General features: G+C 41.5%; 1 protein-coding gene and 1 pseudogene across 4 annotated transcripts in view; one reads left to right on the forward strand and one right to left on the reverse strand.

The window, feature by feature from the left end:
- The first annotated feature begins 200 nt into the window (after positions 1-200).
- The window catches only part of Dock10 (dedicator of cytokinesis 10), a 258,512-nt gene continuing 231,856 nt past the window's right edge, over positions 201-26,856 (forward strand). Inside the window, exon 1 of one of the 4 annotated variants that reach the window (XM_076914939.1) lies at positions 201-404. In XM_076914939.1, coding sequence (XP_076771054.1) covers positions 279-404 — 126 coding nt within the window. In that variant the 5' untranslated portion in view covers positions 201-278. The remainder of the gene's footprint in view (positions 405-26,856) is intronic. The other 3 variants (XM_076914938.1, XM_076914934.1, XM_034521364.2) reach the window with 3 other exon arrangements.
- LOC117722324 (large ribosomal subunit protein eL21 pseudogene) lies at positions 9,894-10,376 on the reverse strand (annotated as a pseudogene).

Consider the following 26,856-nt stretch of genomic DNA (forward strand, 5'->3'; position numbering starts at 1 on the left):
CGCTGCAGATGCGCCCCAGCCAGGCGGAGTTGACCGCTCGGTCAGAGAGGCGCAGAGTTTGCAAAGTCGTCGCGGAGCTCGAGCTGGAGCGAAGGGGGTGGGCAGAGTGGGGGTGCGCGCGAGAAAAACCCGCCTCTTGTGAGTTGAGCGGGGAAGAGGGGGGGAAAGGCTCTGAGTTCCGCTTCCTGAACAGCGGGTGGGTAGAGCAGACTGGCGCGGCCAGGGGACCGGCGGGACACACTCGCTCCGGGGCCGAGGCGCCAGTGGAACGGCCGGCGATGGCTGGCGAGCGGACCCGCAGGTTCACCCGGAGCCTGCTGAGACCCGGACAGGCGGCTGAGCTCCGGCACAGTGCCGCGTCCGCCGCCGCGGTGGCCGTCAGCAACCGTCAGCAGCAGCAGCGGGTGAGTGCTGTGCGTCCCTGGCGCCACAGCGGGGCTTGCCCGGGGACCCCAGGCAGGCCTTGCCGCCAGCCCTGTGAGCCTCTGTACTGGAGCTAGCTTGTCCTCCACCCTCGCATTCGCTCCCCCACAGAGAGACCCCCCCGGAGACACCTCCGCCAGGCAGTGTCACCAAAGAATTAAGGACCAGAGGCTCATTGGGGGACTTTAGGAACGCGGGACGCTTAGATGAGCAGCTGCGTGGGAGAGGATGTGCCCACGTTTTAAGGGGAATGCGGGGGGAGTGGAGGAGGCGGGAACGCATCCATGCTGGCTCAAGGTGACAGGGGTGACAGGGACCTGGGCGGCGGGTGGGGGTGGCGTAAAGGGGTGGTGGTGGAGATGTAAACAGATGGAACCTGTAGATCCACTGGTCTGCGCGTCCCTCTCCTCCCTGTAGAACCTGGAAAAGGTGCAGTGAGCTCCTCAGCCAGACCAAAGCTGAAACCCCCACCTTATATCTAGTGCGGCGGGGGGGGGGGGGGGGGGGGGAGAACTGCAGTTGGCACAGCTCTCCCTACCCCCACAGTCTGGAACCCGACAAGCCACTTTATACTGTTGCAGAAAGAGCTGGGGGAGACAGGGTGGAGGGGGACGTGGTTTATTAAGTAGCCGGTGGCTTCTGGTGTGTTTTGAAGCTGTTTCATGGGGTTCTCCCTCCAGAAAGGGTCCACTGGTTACTTCCTTGTCGAAATGCCTTCTAAGTGCTGGGTGATTTCCGCGGGAAGTCCCTAAGGCAGAAACCAGCATCAGGTGCCCAAATCATACTCGTGCATCTCGAGATATTCATAAATTCCAGTAGGTGTCACACTAAGGGATGAAAGCGGCAAGCAGGGAGCGCACATCAACTGTGGTGGATCTGGGTAGCAGTAGGGAATAGCCTCCCAGCTAGAGTTTGCTTGGCCACGGAGCTCTTGGCCTGACTTTGTTGGACCAGAATCCTCATTGTAGGTTTCATTTTCCTTTTTTGCCAGTAAACACCATTAGGAATTAAACAACCCTATTTAAGAGTGTCGAAGAGAAAGAGTTGCCTTTGCCAGTCACCAAAGAGGAGGGAGCCAGAGCTGGTCAGAGCCAGTTCCCACAGCCAGAATCCGTTCTCTTAAAGCCAGAGGTCGCGAAGCTGAACACAGCGGAAGCAAATTGCCTGGCAGAAGGGCCAGAGCATCAGATGCCCAGAGGGTGGGGGCAGGATGGAGAAGCCTGGGGTGTGAAAAGAACTGGTAGCCAGGCTGCCTTCCCTTCCCCTTCCCTCACCACTGGCTGCAATACGCAGCTGCCAGAGACAATTCAACTGTTAGCCAATCCTTTGACAGTGCCAGCCTGTGGTTTTGATATCTGCATGCATATTTTTAGGGAAGAACAGACAAACTGTCAGAAACCGGTCATTCTGAAAAGCAGGTGGAGCTATTACGAAATCAGACACACATGTGACAGTAATTTTTACTTGTAAAGCAGTGTTTCTCAACTTCTGGGTCTCGACCACTTTGGGGTTCAAATGACCCCTTCCACAGGGGTTGCCTCAGAACTTTGGAAAAATATAGATATTACAACTCATAAAAAGCACAATTATAGATATGAAGTAGTAACAAAGGTAGGTAACTTTATGGTTGGGGGGTCACCACAACTCGAGGAACTGTATCAAAGGGTCTCAAGATAAGGAAGGTTGAGAACCACTGTTTTAAGGGATTACTTAGGGTTGTGCCTCTGTTATTCTGTCATTTGCTTTACAGTAAAATTGTTTTGCAGTTAGTTCATTTTAGGGACTCTTAGTAAAAACATGACAGAGAAGTTTAGCAGTGACAGCATCCAACTAGTTGCAACAGCATGCCTTCTTTTATTTGTGTCTTGTTTTAAGTGGATTCTCAAAATGTTTCTGCAGCAATGGGATTTTTATAAATAATATGTATCCCTTACACACACACACACACACACACACACACACCCCTCCAAGATTACCCTACACTTGAGACCCTAGTGAGATCTTGTCACAGTGAATGAGCAGTGTCCATCCTTAAGGGCAGTGGGAAGGGGCATTTCATTGGCACTTCATTGGCACAGGTGCCCTGCCATCCTCACTTCAGCACCTTGGCCAACACTCCAGAACCAATTCTTGCCAAGATATTTCTAGGGATCTTACACATCTAGGCAGGCAGGGTTGGCAGTGATTTTGGCAGGAAGCCGCAAGCTCTGCTCTCTCCCCTACCACCTCTCCTGAAGGGAAGTAGGAAAGGTTGGGCTTTTTCACGCAGTAGTACTTCACTCAGCCAGACCAAGAAGGCCACTGCACTCTTAAGGGACGTAAAATCTCAACATTGGCCTACATGGTACATGCTCATCATAGGCTTGCATTAATCCAGCTTCTTCAAGCTCTATATCTCTGTTGCTCTACGTTCTCAAAGGCTGTTTGTCAAAGGGAAGCTGGAGGATGATGGGGAGAAAAAAGATAATGAGGAAATACTGTGATTTGTCCATTTTAATAATAGGTAGCAGACACGCATCTGTTTGCTGCAGCAAGCTATCCTCTGTTATATTGAGGGACTCTAGGGATTTCTAGTGAAAAAAAAAATCTATTTCACTTCTAAGTTTATAGTCTTTTCTGAAAGCCCTTCAGAATGTTACAGAGAATATAAATCTTGGCCTGTGCTCTACCTAATAAAGATAGGTGAGGGGGTTAGATTAACTACATCTGAGAATGAGATGAAGTCCAAAATTCATTTGGGGTGTGGAGACCAGAGATCAAGGCAAACTGACTGAAGTACATGACCAAGGTCAGCTTTGAGAGCTGCCACAGGAAGTGGAATTCGTGTCAAAGCAAACGTGATGTCAGTGTTAAACCACTGGACTAGGTTTACGTGTGTGCATGCAGACTCCTGGCTTGGACTTACCACATCTTGTCACTCTCTAAGAACTAGTATGTACAACAGACACTTTGAAAAAAGAAATGGTCCCTTTAGTTACTCTTCTTTTTTAGAAAATTAATGACTAACAACTTATTTTATGGCCAAATCATAATATTAAGTCAAGTTTACACTATTTCCTGAAATTGCTTTCCCTGTTGTCTTATGAACAACCCTTTCTAGTTTGGAGTTTCAGTCCTAATAGGATTGGAAATATGTTAGGACTTGAGTGTTTTATCACCATGGTTCAATACACATGCGCATACCAAGTCAGTTTTAGAGGGTTGCTGCCACTAGCTTGAAATAAGAAACATTTTTTCAAAAGTAATGAGGTGTGTCTATACTTTACATGGATTAGCTTACATCCATTACTTCTTACTCTTCATTAAAATATAAGCCTAAGATGTGTGTGTACCTTTCTGCACATATGTATGATCCCATTGCAAACAAATACCTTTAACAAGAATACCTAAGATTTATGCAAGTATCACAGCACATCTGTAATGTACTTATGGAAGGAAAGTATCTAGGTGGTCAGAATAACTAAAGGCTTTGTGCAATATGGAAAACATCAAATGTCACACAGGTGGATGGACACCTCCCTAGGTCAATTTGTGCCTGAATGTATACTGCCTAGATTTCCTGTGCTATTTAATGCCCTTATGATGGTTTCTCTTTTGTTACACAGAACATCCTCTCTAACTCATTCTTAATTGCATAGAATCTGTTATTAACTTAAAGAGGAAACAGCCTGCCAGAAGTGATTGCAGTTAACCATGATTTTTTTTATGACCACCCACTCAAGCAGGGTAAATGGTAAAGGAAGAAAGAACTTGTCCCATAATCACAAGAATACTTGTCTGCTTGCTTTGATGTCTCCTAAGTGTGGTTTCTACTTACAATACTACTTTTGACATTTTATGGAGCCCTGAATAAATAGAAGCTTTGACCTGCCAAAGAACTTTGACTGAGAAATAATGAGCATCTAACTTGACTGCAGGAGGAATTCCTAGAAAGAAGAATGTCCTCCCTTCTGAGCTTTGTGACATTTAAATAGTGGAGAGTATGAGGGACTTCTGAAAGTTGAACGGAGGAGTCTGAGATTTCCCAAAGGTTAAGTCAGAAGGAAGTAGAAAGATGTTGAAAGAGCCACTGAATGAAAACAAAGCACTTATTTTTACTCTGAGTATCCAGCATTTAAAGCAATATGCCATATGCCTGTTACTTTAGCATCTCGGGCACACACAGCCCTTTAAGAAAAAAAGATTTATTTAATTGTTTATGACTTTTATGTGTATATTTGTGTGGCTGCAAGAATTAATGCACACTACATGTGCATGAAGGGTCCATGAAAGCTTGAAACGGGTGCCAGATTTGATGAAACTATAATCACACATGGTTGCAAGCTGCAATTAGAGCGCTAAGAACCAAACTCTGGTCCTCTACAACAGTGGCAAGTGCTCTTAACCATGAAACTATCTAGCACCAATATTTTTAATATCAGGGTTCTTTATGACAACAAGACTTACACTTTAGCAGAAATCGACGCCTTCTTTTATCCAATATGCGTAAATTCTTTTGACTTTTCTGTTTGGTAAGGAAGTCAACAGGAAGTTCACAAGACCAAGCCTGAATACTATTGATTATACCAGCTAATACTTAAAGACTTCTTTGAGAAAGTAACTTCTAGAAAACTTTTAGAAGGGTCAGCAAGGAAACAAAGAGCCAACCTGTAGGATTGGAGATTTCTGTCCCCACTACATCCAACCATTTTCTGAAGACTTGCTTATCTTAGTCAGAGCTTTTAATCACTGTGAAACAAAAACTATCTAACATGTAGCATGTCAGGAGGAAGGGATGTTTTGGTTCATGGTTTCAGAGGGTTCAGTCAATCATGCCTGGTGTGAAGGTGTGGTGAACCAGAGCAGTTCACATTATTATATGGCAGCCAGAAGACAAAGGGAAAAGAGAGCAAGAAGAAGCCAGGATAAGACACAGCCCCTTAAACCATACACCTTGGGACACTTCACCTTCAAGACCCAAGAATGTATCACAAATGCATCCATCTAGAATGAATTAATTGATCTAGAACCCTCACAATCGAATTATCTGCCCAAACAGCCTCATAGACACACCAGCCGTGTGACTTTCTAATTTCTAATCCAATTAAGTTAATAGTCAACAAAAGAGAGAATTATAATTGCATTACACTAAACCAATTTTTCAGAACCTATGGGGTGCCTGAGACAATATTTAATGTTTTTCTTAATACTTGGGACAATACTATAAGGAAGCTACTATTGTAAGTTCCAGAGAGAAGACCATTAGACCATTAAGACTCCAAGGGTTAAATCCATTGCCCAAGGCTGAGTGACTGACATAATCCTTTTCCCCCTCCATCCTGAATAGTAACCATACAAAGTTACTCTTCTAATAAACATCTAATATTTTTTTCAGTTTTGTGCTAAGTAGAACCACTAATTACTGAGCATGGAAAGCTTATTTTTTGCCTTCCGGTCTATCCAAGACGCAGCTAGCTCACCTAAAGAATAGGAAATCATTCTTCCTATTCAAGTTTCAGAGAAGCTGACAACATTCATATCAGAGTTCCTGTGAGGTTTGTAGGAGCACTAGAGTTGTTTCTGTACCTTTATAATAGTAGACCCTCTATAGGCAAGTACAAGTTCAGTTGTTAAATTGGAAAAATGTGAACTCACTTGATCACCCTCATCTTGTGTCTGGCAAAGCCTTGAGTGCATCTTGTAGGCAATTGGCTCGATGCTACCCAAGGCCACTTCTCGGACTGCTTATGCCTCTGTAACACATTTCATAACCCCTATCTATGATATGCTTGTGCATCCTGAAGCACATTTTCCACCTCTCCGGGTTGTGCCAGGATTCTTGTTTCCACATCTTTTCTTATCCAAAACAGCAAGGCTTACAGAGAAGCCTGTACAAAGACAATCACTCTGAGCATCCCGAGAGTCCAAAAGGCAACCGTAGTAAGAATAACAAGCAATATGAGAGAAGCTAAACACAGTCAGATTTGGTCACTGAAGTTAAATCAGGATAGCCACTGAGGCTGGTAACTTTCCTGAAAGTTCTTCCTATGGGCATGTGAAAAAGAAAATGCCATGGAGTTTAAGATCAAAGAAATAAGAGCAAGGAAAGTAATCTGCATTAGGCCTATTCAACATTAAATTCTAATGATACCACCTGCACCAGGAGCATTGGCATCAGTTAGGAGCTAACTGCAAGTGCAGTCCCAGGACTCACACCACACGTATCAAGGCCACATTTTAATAAGTTCCTCCATTTATCTGTACGCACCTTAGGCTTTTAGGTTGAGAAAAAGAATCATAGCATACCTTAGAAAGTGCTAATCCAAATCAGGAAACATCCTGGGTTACAGAGTAAGAGTCATCACTGTAAAAATGAGACAAGTTGAGGTTATCATTTCTCATACCCAAGAACTTTAAATAATTCTAACTTGTGTATTATGGATTGAATATTTGTAGCCCCTCCTTGCCCCTCAGACACTTGTGTTGGTATTTTAAGCTACCCTTAGTATTTGGGGATGGCACCATTGGGTGGCAATTTGAGGTAAATTGTGTCATGAGAATAGAAGTCTTATGAGGGTGCTCATGGTTTTAAAATAAGGGAGAAATACTTCCTTGCCTCTGCTACAGTAAGAAGGATTCCTGTCTGCAAATTCATGGTCCCCTGATCGTGACTTTGTTGCCTCAATGCTATATGAACCAAATATCTGTTTTTAATGCCACCTACCTGTGTTGTTACAGCAGCATGAAATAACTCATGGAGCCTGCTGTTATGATGATTACTTGTTGCTTTATGTGACCCATTTTGCTACGTGTTGAAATGTTTAGAAATTTAAAATGAATCCTGTCAGTAAATCTAAAGATTACAACCAGAACATCATAAAGGCATTTTTGTCTCTCATAGTAGTGTGTCTCTTTCTCTCTCTCTCTCACACACACACACACACATACAAATATCCCTCTATTCATCTTGAAACATCCTAAGGATGGGATTTTGTAGAGCTAAAAACCTTTGACCCTATGGGATTCTAATCATTAGGGTATAGTAGGAAATAGGAGGGTCTACAAAGCTGGAGTCTAGAACTCCATGTCTATCCCCTGGGCTTATAGTGTGATGTTACTTCTCTCTTTGGAGCCTCAGAGTCTAGATTTGTGATCATGGGCCAGATGTGATGGTGCACACATCTAATCCCAGCATTTAGGAGGTAGAAGCAGGGGTATTTTGTGAGTTCAAGGCCAGCCTGGTTTATACAGTGAGTTCTAGACCAACCTAGACTATGTAGAGAAGCCCTGTCTTTAAAAAAAAAAAAAAAAAATCCTATGATTGGTCCTTGCATTTGCAGTTCCTCTGCTTCAGGGTTCTGATAAGTTCTCCAGATCCCTTGTAGGTCACAAACCTGCTCAGCAGTGCCATCCTGGACATCATTTGAAAGTCGTACATTCACTTCTTTAAGGTCTCATTACTCTGCTCTGTTGATTTCATGGCTCTCAGCGCTGCCTACAATAATCTTCTGAACTTGTCTCTTGCAAATTTTTTTATACTCTGCTTACTGTCTGAAAGTAAATATAGGGGTGAGGCTTTCTCACTGCAACTGAAGTACTTAAGGAGAGCTAGGACAGTAGGCTGGGTGGGAGGTTGTAGTGAAGGTAGGACTTGCTGTTAGTGTGAGGTACCATCCTTTATTGCATAATCCTCATGATCTTGAAGCATGGGTCAAGAGATCAATAGAAACTCACTAAGATGCCCTGTGGATCAAGTATTTTACTTGCATTGTCTTTTTACAATCAACATTTGGTTCCTATTTCATTTCATAGTTAGGAAAAATGCTCATAGACAAGGAACTTGCCCTTGATTGGTAAGTGAATGGTGAATCTAGAGTCTATTGCAGACAGTCTGGCTCCATATGGTCTGAGCTTCTCCTGAATGGTGCAAATACCTTACCAGGTAGGAAGAGAGGAAGAGCCTCATTTGATATGCAGTTAGCATCCAAGAGTAAAGGAAGCCACTCAGTCTAAGTTTCTAAAACAGCTTCTGAACATGAAGCACTGGCAATACTTTTGTTTCACTGAACAGTTCACTTGTGACGTCCAAGTGGCATGAGTAATACTCTCTAGGGCATCAGTCTCAGTGCTTAGTCATTTCTCAGCTACAGGGTTGAGACAGAACAGAATGGGTTAAGTTTTGCTAACAAAGAATCCTTCAGTTCTAAAAGGAACATCATTCCATTCTTCTCCTTCTACACAAACACATTTTTGGCAAGATAAGCACCAAGTGGTTGGATTGCAATAAATTGCATCTATTACATTGTCTCTTTCAGTCTTGATATGATGTTCATGTTTACCAACAAGGGTGTTTCTTTCCTTCAGACTCTTATTTGTTTGCTTCTTATCATTCACAACAGTATCTCCAGGCTGGAAATAAATGCTGGTGTTTGCTGGACTAGACATGTTGACCTATATTTAACGATGTAGAAATAATAAAATTTAATGAATTTGAATGAGTTAGTGGCAATAGACAAAAACATTTGCCTTGGGAAGGCGTTAATAGTCTCTGATTGGTCTAAAGTGGACATGTCTGCCTCTAAAATGAAGAGACTTCATAGAACTGCATCATTCAAAGGCCCCTTTAATTTCTGCTTCTGAAATATGAAAGTTCTTTGTTTTTCTAATCTAATTAGAGCATACTGTTTCTCCTGACATAGAATTTAGGAAGCTAGGCAGCTCTTTAATTTAAACTTAATACCAAGATGGCAGAATTAAACAAAAGATTGGAAGGGAGTCTAATTGAAACGATGACACCATTCATGATCAGTACAATGAGCTTTTTTCCCTTCCTGTAATAATCTTAGTAATTACCAATTTAAATGACTAATTCAGGCTGTCAAAATGACCCATGACTTTTGGCCTTCCAAATCACATATTCTATAAAAAGAACTCGGGCGCAAACATTTGACTCGGCAAACAAGCAAACAAAAAACTTAACAGAACTTGCTATTCAGTGAGATATGATAATTGGATTATTCTTGAATGTGTATTGTTTATTTAATAAGCTGCTCAAGGTCTCTTTGTCCTAACTCTTTGGCATGAGAAGAAAGGGATTGCATGTAGCTAGGAGATCTTCACCAATTGTGAGAGGTGTTGAAACTCTGTCACACTGAGGAAGGAAATGCAAATGGGGAAGAGACTTTCTTTTTATGGTTTTTCATTTCCTTTATTTAAAACCAGCCATTTGTTCTGAAAGAAGATGGCATTTTTTTTTTAAAAAAAAAAAGTGAATAAAATTGTGTTCTGTTTTGCTTTATTATTATAAAGTGCAAGATGGATAGCTATAAATTTGTTCTGAAAGTACTGTTTATTGGCATAACAACATGTACAGATAACATTCTTCCAGAACCTTCCTTAGTACCACAATCTATTTTATTTATTTATTTATTTATTTATTTATTTATTTAAGGAAAAACTCTGCAGTCGGTCCTTCATTTCTCTTTTGCACACTAGGCCATGAATTCATATGGCATGGGCTCCAGCAGCTCGGGTTCATTTCCTGTTAGTCCTCATGAAGTGCGCTTCTCTGGGTGGCGCAGGCTAGCGCTTCAGCTGAACCCAGGTGCCTTTCTCTTTGGCTTCCTTCGTCTTCTGATCGTTCTCCTTCATCAGCTTCAGGAAGCCATCGCTGCTCTTCGAGTGCTTGATATGCTCAGTCCGCACACTGATGCTTTTGGCCAGAATCTTGTCCTTAACTTGCTTGTTTACAGTGATGTCCACAGCATGCTGGGTGACATTGTAGACTCTTCCAGTTTTGCCGAGGTAACACTTATGGGGCATTCCTTTTTGAACAGTGCTCATTCCTTGATGTCTACAATATCCCCCTTCTTGTAGATTCGCATGTATGTGGCCAAAGGAACAACTCCATGTTTCCTAAAAGGCCTAGAGAACATTTACTGAGTGCCTCTCCTCTTTCCCTTTGTGTTCGTCATTTTAGCGAGTTAACTGGAAGATGGCTGCCGTGGCGGAAAGTCCACAATCAATTTTAAAATGCATTTTTTTTTTTTTTTTTAAAACTAGCAAGTGTGGTTTCCAAGCAATGTAACTGTGACCATGCCATTAACCTTTAGATTGCTCCTAAAATAAAATGGCAAACACTAAGACCTGGAAAGATGCTTTTTAGTTCTGAACATAGAGGACATTCTTTGTGATTTTAAGAAGGCTATTCAAAGAATAAAGCTACTCTGTTAGTTTGTTTGTTTTGTTTTCATTTGTCACTTCACCAAATTGATTAAGATACCTGACTTTAGCAACCAAAAGAACTGGCTCAAATGTTTTACATGTAAATAAAAATGCTAGAACTAAAATGAGCATCGATTCCAGGCATGGTTACTTACAAGAATTACCGGACTTGGCAAAGTGGGGACTGGACCATAGCAAGGTCAGGGGAGTCAGGTTCCTCTAGCACTGTGGAGCATCAGGAACAAGGCTCCAGTCCCATTTCCCTCTTTCTACCCTAAAAGAAGGGAAAGGTTCACTTCAGTCAGAGAGCATCCTTTAAAGGACTCTGAAGGCTCATGGTCTTGGGGAAACCCCTATCCACATGGATGATAGAAAAAAATGTACCTCAGTCTCTGAGCCACCAACCAAAGAGCATACATGGGCTGGTTGAAGGCCCGGGCACATATGTAGTCGAGGGCTGCCTTATTTGACCTCAACGGGAGAGATGCACCTACTCCTATAGAGACATGATGCCCCAATGTGAGAGGATACCCAGGGGTAGGGGGCACCTTCTCAGAGGCAAAGAGAAGGAGAAATGGGGGAAGAACTCTGCAAAAGGGGACAGAGAGGGGGACGACATTTGGAATGAAAATAAATAACAGAATTAATCTTTTTAAAAGAAAATTGTGAATGGTTCCCCCTGCCCATGTCTACCCTTCCCTGTCAACCACTGATCAGGCAATGAGAGATCTCTCTCTCTCTCTCTCTCTCTCTCTCTCTCTCTCTCTCTCTCTCTCTCCTCTCTCTCTCTCTCTCCTCTCTCTCTCTCTCTCTCTCTCTCTCTCTCTCTTTCTCTTTTTCTCCCTCCCTCCCCCTCCTCTCTTGCTCTCTGTCACTCTCTCAAGGTTGTTTTTGTCTCTATGACTCATATGACTTGCTCTAAGCATAGTGTGGTTTCAGAGAGGTAGAGAAGGAGTCTGTTTCTTTGTCAAGCCCTGGCCTGGCTAGCCCCACTAGCAGCCACACTGACACAGGGTCCCAGGTACCTACACCCTGTTCACTTCAGAGTGGGAATAAACTGTGTTCCCATGAACCTCGCAGAGGGCAGAGCCTAGGGTACTGGAGATGATGTTTAGATATTTGGAGATGACTACTGAAAGGCTAACCTCTAGACCTGCTTAAATGATATCTGCCGGTGCACAATCTAAACGATGCTTGTTTGTGTTAATTCTTCCGTATTAGAGGAAAAGATGTAGGTGGGTTTTTTTTTGTTTTTTTCCTCTGACAGTTCCAATATTTTACAGACTTTCAAGCTCAGACATGTGGTTATTGCATCTCATTTTTTTCAGGGCAACAAAATCCTGGCACACAGTAGGTGCTTAATAAGTAGTCCTCAAACTTGGGGAGTGGGGAGCCATACATGAAGACGGTAGAAGACAGATGAGGCATATGAAAAGCAACTGAAGTGCCTGGTATCATACGAGCAGAATTCCTGGATATCTTCACACTTGGCTTCTGGTGTGAGGCATAAGCCTTGGCCCACACAGGTGTTGACGTGTTTTCTACGACCCCAGCACCTTGCTTGGGTCACCAAATGGTATATGCAGGTCTTGCTGATTGACCTGCAGTATTGGTGTCTGTACCGGCTGGTTTGGTGTCAACTTGACACAAGCTGGCATTATCACAGAGAAAGGAGCTTCAGTTGAGACAATGCCTCCATGAGATCCAGCTGTAAGACATTTTCTCAATTAGTGATCAAGGTGGGAGGGCCCCTTTGTAGGTGGTGCCATCCCTGGACTGGTAGTGTTGGGTTCTATAAGAAAGCAAACTGAGCAAGCCAGAGTAAGCAAGCCAGTAATTAACATCCCTCCATGGCCTCTGCATCAACTCCTGCTTTCCGACCTGCTTGAGTTCCGGTCCTGACTTCCTTTGATGATGAACAGCAATGTGGAAGTGTAAGCTGAATAAACCCTTTCCTCCCAAACTTGCTTCTTGGTCATGATGTTTTGTGCAGGAATAGAAATGCTGACTAAGACTGTGTGTTTCCTGCAGGTGCTGTTAGCAGAGAGTAATTGATTAAAATGGAGGAATCCAGGGGCCACGAAGTGTTGATAGCCATTTGTTCCCAGTATGGAGAGTGCTGGAGATGAAAATGTAAGGACAGGTTTGGGGATAGTAGATTTCTCAGAGTAGTGCGAGTTCATCAGTGAACGCAATCCTATTTAATTCCTATTATTTATACTGGACTCGTACCTTGCTTGCTTGAGGTTAGACAATGTTCCTGACTCTTGTACTTATTACACTGCCTCCAGTTTTAAAGTTCTGCTTTTTTTTGATACATTGCAAGTGTTTGTAGGCTTAGAAAATGCTGAGGTTTTTATTAATTTAATAACTACCGAAAAACTTAATAATATCCCACCTTCTCACTGCCCACTGATAACACAGCTGTACTTTCTGGGTGTTTATTTGAAGCACTTGTGTCTTTACAAACGTCTGGTGACATAAATCTTAGCTAATATTAAATACTTACATTTTAATGTGTGTTTAGGCATTTAAGTTTTGGGTGAAATTTTGTTCCGCCAGAAACTTTAAATACAAGTACAACCTAAAGTTTATGCTAAGAACAAGGGGGAAAAATGAGAAATTCGTGGATAGTCTACAACACTAAACATTGGAATCTAAAGGGAAAATGCATCTGAAAGAGAAAGGAAGCTAAGCCACAGGAGGGAGGGAAGGATGTGCTTGCTCGCTCAGGGTTACAGGATCTAGAGACAGTTTCTAGCCCTGTGCCTCTCCTCTATAGGCCATGTGCAACACCTGTAACAGTGAGTATAAGTCTGTGTCATAAAACAGATAACACTGCTTGTTTTTCCTTGGACTCTCCAGTGAGAGCGTAGGGGCCTTCCATCCACTAGAGGATGGAAGCTTCAGTTGTCTGAATCCAGCATAGCTGGCTGAGCAGACCTACTCGCATCTTGAACACTTGAGGTCTCTAGTCCACGTCATTTGTTGGGACTCTGCACAGATGTCTTAAACATGTGTGAGTGCATTTGTCATCCAGTTGAGAACATGAATCTCTCAATTCATGAATGTAGAAAGGAGGTAAAGGTGCTCTTGGGTTTGAGCCATTCCTGCGAGCTGACTTTTTGGTCACCAAATCTGAATGACTACACCTGATCTCTCAGAGTCCTGAGAGCTGAGTGAGACTTGGCTGAACCTGGCTTGGTAGGATTTGAATTATGTGAATGGATTTCTGTTGCTTCTATAACCAGTGACTACAAATCTAGTGCTAAAAAGCGTTGATGTTTCATACAGGCAAGAAGCTGGTAAAGGTCTGTACTGGCTGGTTTTATGTGTCAACTTGAAACAAGCTGGAGATATCACAGAGAAGACGCCTCTCTTGAGGAAATGTCTCCATGAGATTCAGCTGTAAGGCATTGTCTCAATTAGCGACCCAAGGGGGAGGGCCTAGCCCATTGTGTGTGTGTGTGTGGGGGGGTGCCATCCATAGGCTGGCAGTCTTAGGTTCTATAAGAAAGCAAGCTGAGCAAGCCAGGGGAAGCAAGCCAGTAAGCAGCACCCCTCCATGGCCTCTGCATCAGCTCCTGCCTCTAAGTATCTACCTTTGTGAGTTTCTGTACCGACTTCCTTTAGTGATAAACAGCAAGTGTAAGGCGAATAAACCCTTTCCTCCCCAACTTGCTTCTTGGTCGTGATGCTTTGTGCAGGAATAGAAACCCTGACTAAGACAAGATCTCATCTGGTTATGATCAAGGCATCAGCCAGGGTTGTGTCTCTTTCTGAAGTAATTCAAGGAGAATGTGTTTTGTGCTCATTTTGGTTGTCCTGGAATTCAGATCCTTGAGTGTGTTCAGTGGAAGTTTCTATTTTGTTGAGTGTAGACTTAAGTCAACCTCCTTGGCCATGGCTCCCTTCTCCCATTGTCAAAGCAAACCATCATGGGTCAAATTCATTGTATGTTACATCACTTTGACCCTTCTGCTTCTCTCTTTCGATGATAAAGATTTACACCATGGCCGTGGCCATCTCATAATATCCAGGCCTTTCATCCTAAATACATCTGCAATGCCCCATTTTCTATGCAAGTACATTCATAAGCTCCAGGAATTTGATACAGATGCCTTTGAAAGGTGAGGCACAGAACAAAAGATGTTCAGAGATACATTAAAAGAACAAATTATCCCCCAAGAACTGCTTTCTGATCCTAAAGTAAAGTGGAAGAAGCAGTCAGGGACTACAGGTCATGGGACAGGGTAACCTGCTATCAGTATGGGTCTTCCTTCCTCGTGTAAACCTCTAGGAAGATGCTCAAACAGACATGCCTGGTAGTGACTATAGATACAGTTGATTTGAAAATGAAGATTTACCATCACATTGTCAGTATTTACTCCATCTCAGGTGCCACCTCACTTTGGTTCCTAATTAGTCTTAGGTTCTTCTTTTTGTTTCCACAGCACTGTGCAAATACATTAGTTACCTTCACTGTAATCACATAGCCACTGCCCTGTCTTATCAGAAAGCTACAGTTTTATCACAGCTTTATATATGATTCCTGGTTGGATGGACAGACAGAAATATATGTATTATTATGGTCCTTTTAAATGCTCTAAACACTTCATGTCATTCCTAAAAAGGGCACGCATTATAATAAGCATTTCTCTCTCTCTCTCTCTCTCTCTCTCTCTCTCTCTTTCCATATTTACATGCTTTGCTGAGTACCTGCTCTTTGGAAACAAGAGCCCAGGCATTCGAGTTCAACGCCTTTGAAAACAATAAAATAGATTCAGATGCCCTTTAACAGGCCTCATTTTAATTATTACCTCTCAGTGAGATAATAAGACTATGGAGGAAAAAAAAAATAATGCATCTTGGACCTGCAATTTCTTTAGATTTTTACAAAGCAGAACCTATTATCTCTAACTTGGAGTTTTTAGTTATTAACATTTTTTTTTCCTTTTGAAAACCTTTCCCCCTTAGTTGTGATGAGTCATTCCACTAAGTATTAAATTTTCGAGTGTGTGTGGGTGTTGTGTAGCATGTGTGTGTATATTGCCTGTGTTTGTGTGTATGCTATCTGTATGTTGTGTGTGAGTGTGTGTATTGTGTGGCATGTGTCTGTATGTGTGTGTGTTTGTGTGTATGCCATGTGTATGAGGTGTGTGTGTGTGTGTGTGTGTGTGTATGTGTGGAGAGTGTGAGTATATATGGTGTGTATGTGTATATGTGTGTGGTGTGTGGTATGTGTGTTTTGTGTGTGTGAGGTGTATGGTGTGTGTGTAAGGTATGTATGTGTTAGTGTGTATAAGTCTGAGTATGGTATATGTATGTGTGTGTGTATTGTGTGTGTGTGTGTGTGTGTATGTGTGTGTGTATGTGTGTGTTTTCTTGTGTACATGTAGGCAAGACTGACTGGCCAGTCAGCCTTGGGATATGTCTGTCTTCAGCTCTCCTACACTGGGAGGATTACAAGTATACTCGACCATGCATGGATAATTTTCTGTACTCAGGTCGTCATGCTCGGGATGTGAGTACCATCTGAGCTATGCAAATCCTACCCCCTCCTCCATCCCCACCACAACAAGCCCTGAACATTAAATTTCTACAAGTCATTCTGTGGTTGGAGAAATATGAAGACAATTAATCGCCCCATTGCTACCACTGAAAAATCTTCTATCTCATGTCTCTAAACCCATTGTCTCCTTGCTGCCTGTGTCAAAAACCCATGTGCCATATTTGAGCATCTGTATATGGAATACACCTTTCAGCCTCAGCCCTCATGTTTGGTCTTCCTCCTGCTCAGAATGCTCCTATCAATCAGTAGAATCTGCTTTTTAGATTTTTGCTCACTTTTCTAAAGATTTATTTATTTTATTCATATGGGTACACCGAGGGTGTCTTCATACACATCAGAAGAAAGCATCAGATCCTATTACAGATGGTTGTGAGCCACCATGTGGTTACTGGGAATTGAACTTAGGACCTCTGGAAGGACAGTCAGTATTCTTAACCACTGAGCCATCTCTCCAGCTCTGCTCTCACTTTTCATCCTAAGGAATCTTCTCTGAAATCCTAGGAAGCTTCTGAGTCCAGGGAGCTTCGGTTGCACCAGATATGACTTTCTTGTATCAGCTGCCTTTGCATCACATGGTGTCACATTTCTTGTGACAGCTTCTACACTCATGAGCGTCAACATTCAATAATGGCACTATCCTGAAGCAGTTGGGAATGTGAATGATGTTTGAGCCATTTCCATCTCATTTAATTTACATCTGTTGTTTTAATTAGCACTGTTTTCTAAACCTTCTTGTGCACAGACATGGATTCCCTAGAGCAAACTCTTCAAACTTAGAAATACACCAGAGGTATGGAAAGATGGCTCAGTGGTTAAGAGCACTGACTGCTCTTCCAGAGGTCCTGAGTTCAATTCCCAGGAACCACATGGTGGCTCACAACCATCTGTAATGGGATACAATGCCCTCTTCTAGTGTTGTCTGAAGACAGCTACAGTGTACCAGTGTACACTGTACAAAAAAAAAAAAAAAAGAAGAAGAAGAAGAAGAAGAGGAGGAGGAAGAAGGAAGGAAAAAAGAAGAAAGGAAGAAGAAAGGAAGGAGAAAGGAAGAAGAAATGAAGAAAGGAAGGAAGAAAGGAAGGAAGAAAGGAAGAAATACTGCAGAAAGGAATTGTCACTTCCCACTGTCATGGTCCATGAAAGCATCTCTTTGTGCCATTGCCTTGACACTAAACTTATAGTCAGATTTGGGGTTTTGGCAGTTTGGGACGTAGAAGATGCCTTTTACACTTACATTTCCCTGTTTAAAGGGTAAAGGACCTTTGTACGTGTTCTCTTGCTCCTTTGCACAATTTTGTCTTAGATGATTTGCATTAGACAGCAAGTGTGCCAAAAGTGAATGTTCAGAATTTTTTTGTGATAGTAATGTTGCTTTATAATTATTCAACCCATTTCATTCGTACTCAATATTTTAACACAAAAGGCTAGGGCAAGTATTTCCAGCTTTGCATAGTTAAATGAAAATGGATTTTTCTTTTTTTGTTATTTTTATTGGATACCTTATTTATTTACATTTCAGATATCATCCCCATTCCCCACCCCCAGAAATCCCCTATCCCATCCCCCCTCCTCCATTTTGCTTTTATACCATTTTAATTACATGCAAGTATTAAGGTCAATTCTAGGTCGAGGAACTAGCAATATAAAAGTATTAAGGTCAATTCTAGGTCGAGGAACTAGCAATATAAGAGATGCAAATAGTCAAGGAACAAGCAATACCATAAACATAAATAGTCAAAAAACAAACAAGGCAATAAACAAAGTTCATAATCACTCCCATGATCACTATTTTTAAGGGCTTATCCGGATGACCAAAATATCTGAGCCTACTTCCCTGTCCTAGCCCCAAGTTATGTTCATGTTTGAAGCCTACTTCTTTGTTCTAGCCTAATGTCAGATTCCTGCCTGAAGCCCACTTCCTTGTCCTTGGCCAATGTCAGATTCCTATATAATATCCTTATAATGAGAGTAACAGCAAGAAACACAAGCAGGTGTCTTCAGTTAAGAAATTTTCAAGTATTCCAAATTTTCCCCTAAAACTAAGGACAAAAGGATATTTGGGCTACACAGTTTTCCTGGCTCCAAGCCATTTCTTGTACAAATGATGCTTTATTTAAATCAAACTGAATTGCACATTGAATCCTGGCTAAGTAGTATAGAACTCCAAGCCTGCACAGCAGATTGAAATTTCAGAGCTTTAGAATTTTCTTAGAAAGAGATTCTGGTGGTAGAACTCTGAAGCCTTTTAAAAAGTTCTCTGTGACTTTAAGACTTGATTAAGGGTCAAATTCTACATGTCTATGAAGATTCATTGTGGGAAGTGAGGTTCATGTAGAAGATTCATTTTTACTACCACAGGGATGCTGTGGATAAGAAGCATGACTTGAGGAGAGTTAAAGGCCCCATTGTACAGGTTCTGGGTAGCGAAATGAAATGGTCCAGGAAGAGGTTAAAAACTCCTGTGTCAAATTCGAACAGGCAATTCCAATGTGATCCTGTAAGAGAAACAGCACAAAGTTACTTGTTTTGTGACTTGCCCAAGATGAACCGTTTTAAAAACATTTACAATCCAAGTTCCAAACCTCAAAATTTAGCCAGTCTATTGTAAAATTCTGTGCTATATGGGTGTGCCCCCCGCACGTGGGCATGGCATTAGAGTGCTATAAATTTAAGGTCATAATGGGCAAATGCATAATTAGGAAGGTATGATCTAATATGACTAAGCATAAAACCTAACTTGATTTGGAAAAACATCAGGGCTGGGGGTAGCTCAGTGATTAAATAGTTACTTAGCCTGTCTTACAACCCCGAACATTATCATCAGTTCACCCTAAGGTCAAAAAGGCCAATCACTTTCTCCAGAAAGCTCATGAGTAGAGTAGTAGCTTATTGGAATGGAAATATTCATAACTTTGTACTGTAAGTTATGTAATGTGTGAGCCCCAGCTTTGTGTTATCTGATGAGCTTCAGACTGTCCCAGCATCGTGGTATGATCTCTGTCTCTGGCTGTTAGAAATACCGAAGGGCCCAGGCACTGAAATCTGTGTGTCTCAGGAGAAAACTGGGGAAGGAGACTTTTACAAAACTATATTAGTTGTTTTCCATAGTATAAAAGTATAAGCCTTTCTCCACCCACCCTAGCTCTGAAATAACGACACAGGGGCCTAATGTATTTATTAAAAAGCCTCATGAGTTATAGCTGGGCAGTGTTCTCATTTACTCTAACCCAACCATGCTGACCTGAGCTACTTGCAGAAACTTCCCAGCCAGGAGGCATTACCTGAGATCTTAGTCTTGCTCTGCTTGTTTCTGCTCCATCCTTCCATCAGGCCTCTTCTGGTCTGGATACTCATTCCTGGCTACTCTCTCCTGGTCTCTCTCTCTCTCTCTCTCTCTCTCTCTCTCTCTCTCTCTCTCTCTCTCTCTCTCTCTCTCCCTCCCTCCCTCCCTCCCTCCCTCCCTCCCTCCTTTTCTCCCATCCCTCTTCCTCCTTCCCTCCCCCTCCCTCCCCCCTCCCTCTTCCCTCCCCCTCCCTCCCCCCTCTCTTTCTCTCTCTTTTCTCTTTCACCTGGAACCCCTTCGCTGGAATCAGAAATCCTCTTCTGCTTAGCTATTGGCTGATCAACTCTTGATCAACCAATCAGAGGTAATAGAAAACAATTTTTACACAACATCCAGATGTGAGATGCTTAACAATACCAATGTCTGAACTGCAACCAGATCTCTGGGCACAATAATCAGCATCTGAATACACCGTGCACAAAAACATCCCCAACCCTATAGAGTGATTAAAATATTATGAGCTATGCAACCTGAAGAGAGAGTTTATTTCTGGCTTATGGTTCCAGTAGGGATAAAATTCCATCATGGCAGGATGGCACTGACAGCAAGCAGCTGGCGTGGGGGCAGGACCAGGCAGTTGAGAAGACAATATCTTCACCAGTGAGCACAAAGCAGAGAGAATAAACTGGGAGTGAAGCAAAGCTGTGAGCTCTGAAAGCCTGCCCCAGTGGTACACTTTCTCCAGCAAGGTTGTACCATCTCCCCAAACAGCAACCCCAGCTGGGAATCAAGTGTTCAAATACCTGAGCCTAAGGGGAACACTTCTCATTCAAATTACACACAAACAGAAACAATGAAACCATCTGGTTCTTTCTTCTACTTTTGTCTCAATCAAAGTGCAAATTCAGAAAATCTGAATTTTAGGGATTCTTAGAGAACCCAGGAACAAGCACCTTAATGCAAGACTTCCAGGAAAACAGAACTGTCCCAAGCCCTAGAGGGGACAGGGCTTTTATGCAAAAGTCCCACTCTCAATTTCTTTTCTTGAAATCTCATTCACTTCTTGATTGACAGATTTAAATAGGTAACCGTTACCTTTTGAAAAATAATACAGGGTGTTTGTAGGAATAAGTAATTATTAATGGCCATCCTGAGGTAGGCAGTGCCACAGGATGGAGTGGGGGAGCATTATGTAAGTGCTTAGCGGGTGTGAGCAGCAAAGATTTATGAAATGATAGCTTTCCTGGTATTTGTATTTCGCTGACTACTTGTTACCTACAACATTCTGTGATGGACACAGGCTACACTCACTTCTATTTTTTTCTCTTATAGTTAAAAAATACTATCTAGTGGAATGCTTATCAACATGGATCCAGCTTACCACATTGTTACACTGAGATATGATTTGGACAGGGGATATGTACGTGATAAGATACAAACTGTTGAGCAAAACAGTAGTGGTTCCTGACACATTTGTATTTTCCTTTAAAGCTAAGTTCTACAACCCCTGTCTTTAGCAAATCCTCGGCTAGCTCTCCTCCAAAGTGTAGTTTCTGAAAGCAAATGTGTAATATCTTTAGAGATGTCCTGAGAACCAGGCTATAGAAACACTATTCTGTCTTATATGCATTCTGATACCTTTTAAAAGTTGCCTTTACATAGAAAGCAAGAAGTGTGTATGTGTGTGTGTGTGTGTGTGTGTGTGTGTGTGTGTGGTGTGCATGCGTACACATGTGTGTGCATATGTAACCCAGGATCCTTAGGAATATAAACCATTTCCTTTCCTAAGTAAATGTTCTAATGTATGTCAGAAACTCCATTTTCTGGAGGTGCAGCATTTTCTAAGTGTTGGCAAGCAATGTTTGCCTTATCTCATTTTGAGATGCTTGGAGTATAGTTCAGAAAATTGCATCATCTTGTGACAGCAGGCAAATTGCCCTCTGGTAATTTAAAATAGCTACCTCTACTCGGAGAACAGAAATTCCCCAGAGGACATCACAATAATCCACGTAACTTTTGTTCTTTTAAATAATGTTCTAAAGTACACTTTTTTTTTTTTTTTTACAGATTAATCATAATAAGAGATATATAGGGAAAAGCTTCTTTTCAAAACAAGTAAGTTGCTCATTGTTTGGCAGGAAGCAGAATCTGTTTCACAGTCAGCTCATTGTCTTTCTACTGCTTCACCAATGAGTCCACCACATTTTATCTCTCACCTTCACGATGACTCATTTGTTCTGCTCCATAGACCGCATCGACAACAGATAAGCATCGTTGCATACATCATTCCCAATAAAATGTCAAGTACATACAGTAAAAAGTGTTACAACTTACTTTTTAAAATGCTTTATATTTTAGTGTCTATTTTTAGAGCATTCACTTATGAATCAGTAACGGGAGTGTTCTAGACTGGGAGGGGAAAATAACATATGCTGTTGGCAGTTCTTAAATTATGAAAGGCAGCGGAGCTGAGTGTTCTGTGTGTTGGAAAAACAGGTATGTGTTGGGTCCATATCTCTTCCAAAGAGCTGGAGTCCTATGCCTTAATTCTTGAGAAAACACATGGACCACAAACGTGCTTGAAATGTATACCCGCGTCTTAAGGGGCTCAGCCTGTTGGTTCAGCTTTGACAATTGGTCACATAGTTAATCAGAAAGCATGGGAACCAACCTAACTCATACTCTGATTTTTAGCTGCTGATCCTTAGCTTCAAACCGTGAAATCACTACACCAATGCTTTTTGGACCGAGGACTGAACTTTTGATCAGTCTTTTACCCTCACGTTGCAATTTGACATGTCAGGGCTGAAGGCAGCTTCCAGTGATGAAGAAGTAAACACTTGGCTTCAGAACATCAGGGGATGCCAGGATGTTGTCAGAAAACAGTAGGCATGGGATAGATAAGGACCCAGTGGGATGCAGGGAATTGGGGTTTGGGAGAAGCAAATGCCAGAATGATTGAAGTGGTTACAAAGAAAAGGACCAGGCAGGAGCCGAGGAGGCTGCAGTGGAAGTGGGCTAAGGACTAGTATCTTAGCCAGGAAAAAAAATTAAACCACACTCTCTTGAGCTTTGAAGCTGCCAGTCCCCAAATTTACAGTTGTCTTCTTTTACTTAACCATGAGAGTCTGTTTCAGATCTCGGGAACCTAGAGTCTATTTTTCTTGGGGTGTGTGGTAACTCTCTATAGGCTCTGGAAACAATCACATCATTAAAGTGGCAGCAGGAGCTCATTCACAGTCCTCTATATCAGCAGGGGTCCTGAAGCTGTAAAGGGATTCAGGCCTAGAACGTGAAAGAACAGATGCTGAGGAAGATCCACTGTGCTCCAGCTGTGAGGCTCTTTTCCTTCTCTAACTGAACTCTCAAGGTCTTTTGAACAATCCATTAAAAAGGGCTTAGAAGATGTGAAGCCACTTAAAATAATAGTTGCTATTGGTGTCAGAGCTATAGAAAGGTCTATATGACACCTCCAAAAGATGTAGAACTTCTCTACTTCCAATTACAACTTGTTTCCCTTCTGTGAGAACTATTCCTCTAGAGAGGAGCTGACTTTTAGAACAACCCGTACTTTGCTTTAAGCCTTCTAGAAATGGTGGCTAACTCTACACTAGCCCTGGATGAGCATTTCTCTCTCCCAGTTGGCAGAAAAACAGATGAACTATCAGTTATGATGGTTGATGTGATATTCAGACTAGAACAGAGAAGAATAAATGCTTGCAAGACAAAAATGATAAAGTGTTTCCGGATGCACAATGCTCTTTAAAAAAAAAAAAAATACACAAATACATCATTTGGAAAGCACAGTGGATGTCATGTCATAATTTTGCTTAAGCTTTTCTTTTTTTTTGCTATTGAAAAACTTGTCAAATAGTGCTGGTTGCACACTAAGGGCCAACTATGCTGTCACTGTAAACAGAGTAATTGATAGGGAGGGCTAGGGACTGGGAGGCAGAAGGTGGCCTCTGTTTTTTGTTGGCAGAGTTAACAAAGAGCAGATCCAATTATAAATAAACTGATGGCCCAAACAAGGATTACCAGGATAACTCAGTCAACACAAGGTTTTGTTTGATTGAATTTTCTACATGATTTCATCAATGAATAACCTAACTTCATTAGGGGCATCTGAAATGAGAGCCGGCATAAGCAAGCGCTCTCAGCAAACTCGGCCTAACATTTCCTCTTCACATATTTTTGTTCCTTTTAGTAGCAGCCATATTTCAGTTACTGACTTTTGTGGCCATCCATGGCCAAAGAGGGGGGAAAATAAAAGATTACTAACAAGTTCAGTTTAGAAATCAAAATAAAATGGACAAACTGGAGAAGTAGCCATGTTGAATAATTAAATTATCTTAAGTGTTTTGTACAAATAGCATACAAATTCAACTCACCTCTACTCTCTCTCTTTCTCCCCGCCCCCAACTACCCAATGTCATCTTTATTTCTACTTCTATCTATAGAACATGAAGATCTTTGTATGCATAGCAGGATTTTCCCAGAGGCTAAGAAATCTTCCAAATAGAATTTGCATGGCTGATTCCATCCTAAACTAATTTTTGACAAGTTGGAAATCCAAAAGCGTGGAAAATGTATTCAGAAGGCCCCAAGCAGAAGTGACTGACCCTCTCCTCTCTTGACATTTCCTAAAAAATGAAATTATTGAATAATGAAATTATTTTAGATTAGGAAATTTCTTTTGAAGTTTTCTTTTCCTGGTTTAATTTCAAATCACCTCTTTGAGCTAGAGCTTGGGAGACTTAAATATAATAAGGAAAGGGATTTATCATATATGATGCTTTAAAAAAATATATCACTACCTACATTTTAACTAGATATTTACTTTCACAAATAAACCCACAATATTTATTTAAAATTTATGACTTTTAAAATATTTTATTGTTTAAACTGTGTATGTGTCTATGTATATGTATATTTGTATATATATACAAATATATGTATGTATATGTAAATATATGTATATGTATGTATATGTAAATATATGTATATATATTTGTATATATATACATACATATATATGTATATATATACATATATATGTATATGTATGTGTATATTTGTATGTGGAGGAGTGGTGCATATCTAAGTCACTGTAGTGCCCAAGGAAGCCAGAATGGAGCTAGAGTTACAGGCAATTTTAAGGAGCCTAGTATGGGTTCTGGAAACCAAACTCAGGTCCTCTGTGAGAGCAGTACCTATTTTAAACCACTGAACCAGCCTCTAAAACTGACCCTTATTTTAAGCATACAATAATAATTTTTAAACTTGTTTTGTTTTTTATTTTTATGTTTATTAGTATGTGCCTGAGTATGTCTGCACCATGTATATACAGTGCAAGGAAGACCAGAAAGGAGTGTCAGGTCCCCGTGGGACTAAAGTTATAGACAGTTGTGAACCACCATGTACTTGAGAATTGAACCTAGGTCCTCTAGAAGAGCTGTAACCCAGTGTCATTAAGTGGTAAGAGATCTCTCTAGCCCCAAATAACTTCTATATATGATGCAAAGGTATAAATAAAATAATAAAATTTGACATCTTGATAAATTATTTTACCTTTTATCTTCTCATGTACACTGCTATAGGAAGGTTCATAGTATGGCATTTAAAAACTAAATTATATAGTAGTGCCAAACCCCTTAAAGTCACCTGAGTTTAGATGAAGGGGCCATAGTATATTTTCACATTCACAGGACTGGTGAATGAATTGTGTACACACAATTCACATTCAGTCCTTGGAAATCTTTATAATGGAAAAACTGTAGCTAGGAGTATTTGAGTGAGATCTCTGGCTCAGAGGGCCTTGGCTAACAATCTGATGGTGCCAACCCCTCTTCTGTGCCTACCAAAAGTAAAGATGGGTAAAATATCAAAAGGAAAATTGGAAAGAAATATCTATAATCCACAAATAACATCTTGGAGTGCTAAGGGTGAAGCAGAAGGAGTGTGACACCTAACCCAGGAGGCCTTTTATGAACAATTAGGAGAAGAGAATTCAAAGTTTCCAAATGTAAAGAATCGCAAAACAGGTAGAAACATCCATCACCATAATGTGATCCTTGTGCACTGCATAGATGTGTTAACACACTACCTCTCATGAATACACACAATTACTACATGTTAACTGAACTAAAAATTAAATTAAAAAAAAAAAAACCATTATAGGCTGATGTCACAGAGCACAGGAAGAAAATGAATGCTATATAAAGGACCAAGTTAAATCAATAATCAAAATATCAATTTAGTTCTGATCATACAGAAATGAGAATCTACAAAGTGTTTCTTTAGAAGTACACAGTTACTCTACCATAACAAAAAACTATGCTGTGGTCTGAGAATGCAGTTTGATCACATAAACTGCAAGGTGGCATTATTTAGTCTTCAGTTTAAATTCATTTCTTTTTAAAATTGTATGTATTTATTCACTTTACATCTGATCATGGTCCCCTTCTCCCAGTCCCACCTCATACAGTCCCTTTCTCCCTCCCCTGCCCCTTCTCTCTGAGAAGGAGGAGGCCTCCTCAGTGTTACCCCACCCTGACACATCAAGTCACTGCAGGACTGGGTACATCCTCTTCCACTGAGGCCAGACAAGGCAGGTCTGTTAGGGGAACAGGATCCACAGGCAGGCAACAGAGTCAGGGACAGCCTCTTCTCTAGTTGTTGGGAAAAGGTAGCCTTACTCTACAAATGAACTTCATGTTGGTCATCTTCCAGCAACTTGTAGGGTCGAGATGAGGAAAATTCTTTGTTTTGTTTATTGGCTATATTAGAAAGCTTTTTTTAAAAAGCCAATTATTAACAATGTTGTACAATACAATAAACTCACAAGATCTTGGGTGATTATTAGGTGTTCAGCCCTAGCCTGCATAACACCAGCACCCAAGAGCTGAGAAGACTTTTCATTCATGGGAAGGTCCATACGATAGAGGTTGGTTTAGGGCTTTGCCTCTGATTGCTGGAGTCTATGTTAAGATCTTTAGGAGGAGTAAATTAAGCTTATAGCTTAATCATTTAAGGTCTGAGTTCAATCCCCAGAACCCACATTAGAAGCAATGGCATAGTAGCACGTGCTTATCATCCCAGCACTCCAGGAGCTGGAGATAGGTAAATCCATGTGCTCACTGGACAGACAGTGAAGCTCGCCTGAGAGACCCCGTCCAGTGAGAGATCCTGTCTCAAAAAGCAAAGTGAATAGCTGCTGAGGCATGACACCCAAGGTTGTCCTCTGCTCTTCACATGCACTTGTGTGTGCAGCCACTTGTACACATGTATGCTCTCACACACATACACACATGCAGCCACCTCTATACACACACACACACACACACACACACACACGCACACGTACACGTACACA

This window comes from Arvicanthis niloticus, chromosome 17 (genome assembly GCF_011762505.2).
Source record: "Arvicanthis niloticus isolate mArvNil1 chromosome 17, mArvNil1.pat.X, whole genome shotgun sequence".
In the NCBI taxonomy this organism is placed as follows: domain Eukaryota; kingdom Metazoa; phylum Chordata; class Mammalia; order Rodentia; family Muridae; genus Arvicanthis; species Arvicanthis niloticus.